Source organism: Triticum aestivum, chromosome 2D (assembly GCF_018294505.1).
Source record: "Triticum aestivum cultivar Chinese Spring chromosome 2D, IWGSC CS RefSeq v2.1, whole genome shotgun sequence".
In the NCBI taxonomy this organism is placed as follows: domain Eukaryota; kingdom Viridiplantae; phylum Streptophyta; class Magnoliopsida; order Poales; family Poaceae; genus Triticum; species Triticum aestivum.
The window spans coordinates 161,941,430-161,944,853 of record NC_057799.1 but is presented as its reverse complement, the minus strand read 5'-3'; the positions used below and the strand labels follow the sequence as shown (position 1 = coordinate 161,944,853).

At 53.0% G+C, this 3,424-nt stretch overlaps 1 protein-coding gene across 1 annotated transcript; it reads right to left on the bottom strand.

The window, feature by feature from the left end:
* Positions 1-230: 230 nt before the first annotated feature.
* LOC123052353 (aquaporin PIP2-1) lies at positions 231-2,899 on the bottom strand. The gene is made up of 3 exons (XM_044475493.1): positions 2,181-2,899; positions 784-924; positions 231-686 (listed from the first exon to the last, which is right to left on the bottom strand). Exons 1-3 carry the CDS (start codon positions 2,796-2,798, stop codon positions 573-575), a joined length of 873 nt encoding a protein of 290 aa, XP_044331428.1. The 5' UTR covers positions 2,799-2,899; the 3' UTR covers positions 231-572.
* Positions 2,900-3,424: the final 525 nt, after the last annotated feature.

Sequence of the window (3,424 nt, the reverse complement as noted above, 5' to 3'; positions counted from 1 at the left end):
AGCGTTTTGTGTTTTTTGAAACAGCCGACCCCTGACTTGATAGTTATCAGCGAAAAAAATAAATTGTGGATGAGACCGTAGAGCAGCAGGACATGCAAGGGCAGAAAACAAGAGTTGGCGCATCACCCGACATATGATCATTCAGGCTTGAGGATTCACATCGGCAAAGAAGCAACAAGATAGAAAGCAAGAGTACCACCACTCGTCACAAACAAGACAAGAGAGAACACTTATTTGGGATGATCACTTGCTTGGTGGATTGATGACTTAGATAGAAAGGTGGCGACGTTGGATCGATCATACATATGGTCGCTAAATTTAAATACAAGTAGGAAAAGCAATGCGGGCTAATTAAGACAAGCGATCCCATGGACCGAATTACAAGACACGGCACGCATGACCGGACCACGTACTACGCATATGCAGCTGCCGACACATAATAACACGACCATTGCGGCGGCCGAACTGAACTGTCGAGAAGTTGCAAAAGCGCATTTCTCTCTGGATGGATGGACACAACACGGGTCGCCATTGCTTCAGTCTTGCATACAGATGACATGGATGATAACTTGTTACGCGTTGCTCCTGAAGGAGCCGAGGGCCTTGATGGCGCCGGCCCTGAGGATGTACTGGTGGTAGAAGGCCGCGATCGCCGCGCCGATCATGGGGCCGACCCAGAAGATCCACTGCAACAAACAAATCAAGCCAAGATGAGATCAAGGCAACTTAACATGAAAATGGAACGGTGGTTTGGAGCGTGCAAGTGAATAGATAGTGCTCTACCTGATCATCCCAGGCCTTGTCCTTGTTGTAGATGACGGCGGCCCCCAGGCTCCGGGCCGGGTTGATGCCGGTGCCGGTGATGGGGATGGTGGCCAGGTGGACCATGAACACGGCGAAGCCGATCGGGAGGGGCGCCAGCACCTGGAGAAAGACACAAGCAAAGCAAACATAATAGCATGAGGCCCCTCCAAATTACTTTCTCAACTGAACTAATCGGCACTCCCCATGCCGGGTCGTTTTCAGGTTGCTGGTTCTCCAAGCATGGCATGGCCGTGCGTGCTCCGGCCGTCCGCATCATGTGAGTGCTGGAGGACACCCAAAGTCGTGAAAGGCCGGCCACTTGCCGCCCCTTTTGATTGAACCGGAAGGAAACTAGGTGGAGCGGCAACGAGCGTGGAGTGAAGGCTCCTGTTCCCTCTCCCTCCGGGAACATACGCCAGCCTCAGTGCGCGGTTCACCGCCCCAAAAGACCAGAGCCAGTGACTACCAGTACGATGGCATATTTTGACGGGATCGGGCAAAGCGGCCGAACATCACGTTTTGTCACCACGAAACCGCACCTTCACTAGTGCCCTCGCGAAAAGGGATGCCATCACCGGACAGAAGCACCCAAACCCAGAGTAGTAACTCTCAACTTTTTAGATCGTGTAACTCTGAATTTAGCTAGCCATATGCTGCCAACGAGAGGTGATTTGTACTACAAGACCAATAATTCATCGTGGATGTCAGGGTGGGGGCCCTGGGCAATAATTCACCAGCCAGCGCTGGACGAAATCGACCACGTGTTATCACACCCAAACAGCTCGGCTTACTGTTGGGGCCACATGGGCCAAGGCCATGGATGAGATGGGACTTAACTCGAATAGTAAACATACTTATCACAGTAGTGACTGTCTGAGTGTCTGCCACGCGGACGTGTACTACTCTAGTACTAGATGCATCTGGATTCTTCATCCCTCGTCAATTGCAGCGCCAGTACAACTGTTACCACTCACATTTACGCCTACGGGAAGACTTATGTCTGCTGTTAAGGACAAAGCATTTTTTTAAAGCATCATGGCAGCACTTATTTCTTTTCAAAAGAAAATACAGTATATGACATTCATATGTACTATCCTCCTTTTTGTTCATTCCAGACGATATATCTAGGATAAAGGAGTATCATTATACCCATTTTGTTCATCGTATAGGATATTCTTGCCCCCCCCCCCCCCCCCCCCCCCGTTTTTGTTCATACGTATGCATCATCCTCCTCATTTGGACGATCTATCCTCATGGCATGCCATCTTCAGTTAAGCTCTAACAACTAGCTTTACTTTTCTTATACGAACAAGAAAACTTTACTTTCTCGAAAGAATTCTGTGGCCCGAAGGCATGGCATGGCATGTGGTGCTTACCGGGACGTGAGAGTCGCGTGCGCTGCGCTTGGGGTCGGTGGCGGAGAAGACGGTGTAGACGAGCACGAAGGTGCCGATGATCTCCGCAGCGAGGCCGGTGCCCTTGGAGTAGCCGGCGGCGAGCGTGTTGGCGCCGCCGCCGTACCTGACGAAGTAGGCGCTCTGGAAGGCCTTGACGAGGCCGACCCCGCACATGGCGCCGAGGCACTGCGCAATCATGTAGAGCAGCGCGCGGACCAGGGACACCTTGCGCGCCAGGAAGAGGCCGAAGGTGACGGCCGGGTTGATGTGGCCCCCGGAGATGCCGGCGGTGCAGTAGACGAGGACGAAGATCATGCCGCCGAAGGCCCAGGCGATGCCGAGCACGCCCACGCCGCCGCACGCTGCGTCGGCGGCGCTGTTCACCGCCGGGTCCGTCTGGTGCTTGTACCCGATGACGGTGGCCACGGTGATGTAGAGGAAGAGCAGCGTGGCGATGAACTCGGCGATGACGGCGCGGTAGAGCGACCAGGAGGCCAGCTCGGCCGCGTCGATCAGCGGGGCCGGCGGCGGGTCCGTGTAGTCCTTGGCCGCGAAGTCGCCGCCGCCGCCGGTCTCCATCACCTCGTCCTTGGCCATCGGCTTGTGTAGCTAGCCTTGCTGTTCCTTCTCGCTGCAAACCTGGCTGGAAAAAATGGAGGTGGGGGCTTGGGGTGTGTGGTGGGGGAGTGACGAGAGGGAGAGGAAGGTGGTATTTATGGAGCGGGGGAGAAACGGTAGGTAAAAGACAACAAGGCGAGGGGGTGTGGTGTGTGTGCGATGGACGGAGGGGCTCGTGTCCTTGATGGAACTGAAAACTAAGCTAGGTATTTTCTTCTTCGGAACCTTAAGAAAAAGAATTTTATTTGTGCGAGTAGGGGTAGTATTTAATTTGCTGATAAGACTGAATGGGCCTTTTGTTTTTCTGCTGCAGTGAGGTGAGGTGGATAAGTTGTTGGGGCATGTGCTGCGATGCAGGTGCAAACGCCAGGTTCCAGGATTCACGGATATCTCTTTCCTCCATTAGAAGTTTGGAGAGCTTGCCGACTGAGCATTGTGACAAAATGACCACCATGCGTGTTTCTTCTCTAACGCGAAACCTAAAACTTACATGGCATCAAAGTCCGCGCAAATAGTGATACGGGAGCTGGGCATACAACTGTGTATCTCAAATGCCCGCATTTCACTGACAAACCGGATGATTTTCTTGGAAACATGATGATTTT

Coding starts and splice junctions, on each gene's coding strand:
- LOC123052353 (XM_044475493.1), bottom strand. CDS start 2,798: ATGGCCAAGGACGAGGTGATGGAGACCGGCGGCGGCGGCGACTTCGCG. Junction 925..2,180: donor CACGCGACTCTCACGTCCCG/GTAAGCACCACA, acceptor GTCTTTCTCCAG/GTGCTGGCGCCCCTCCCGAT. Junction 687..783: donor ACAAGGCCTGGGATGATCAG/GTAGAGCACTAT, acceptor TGTTTGTTGCAG/TGGATCTTCTGGGTCGGCCC.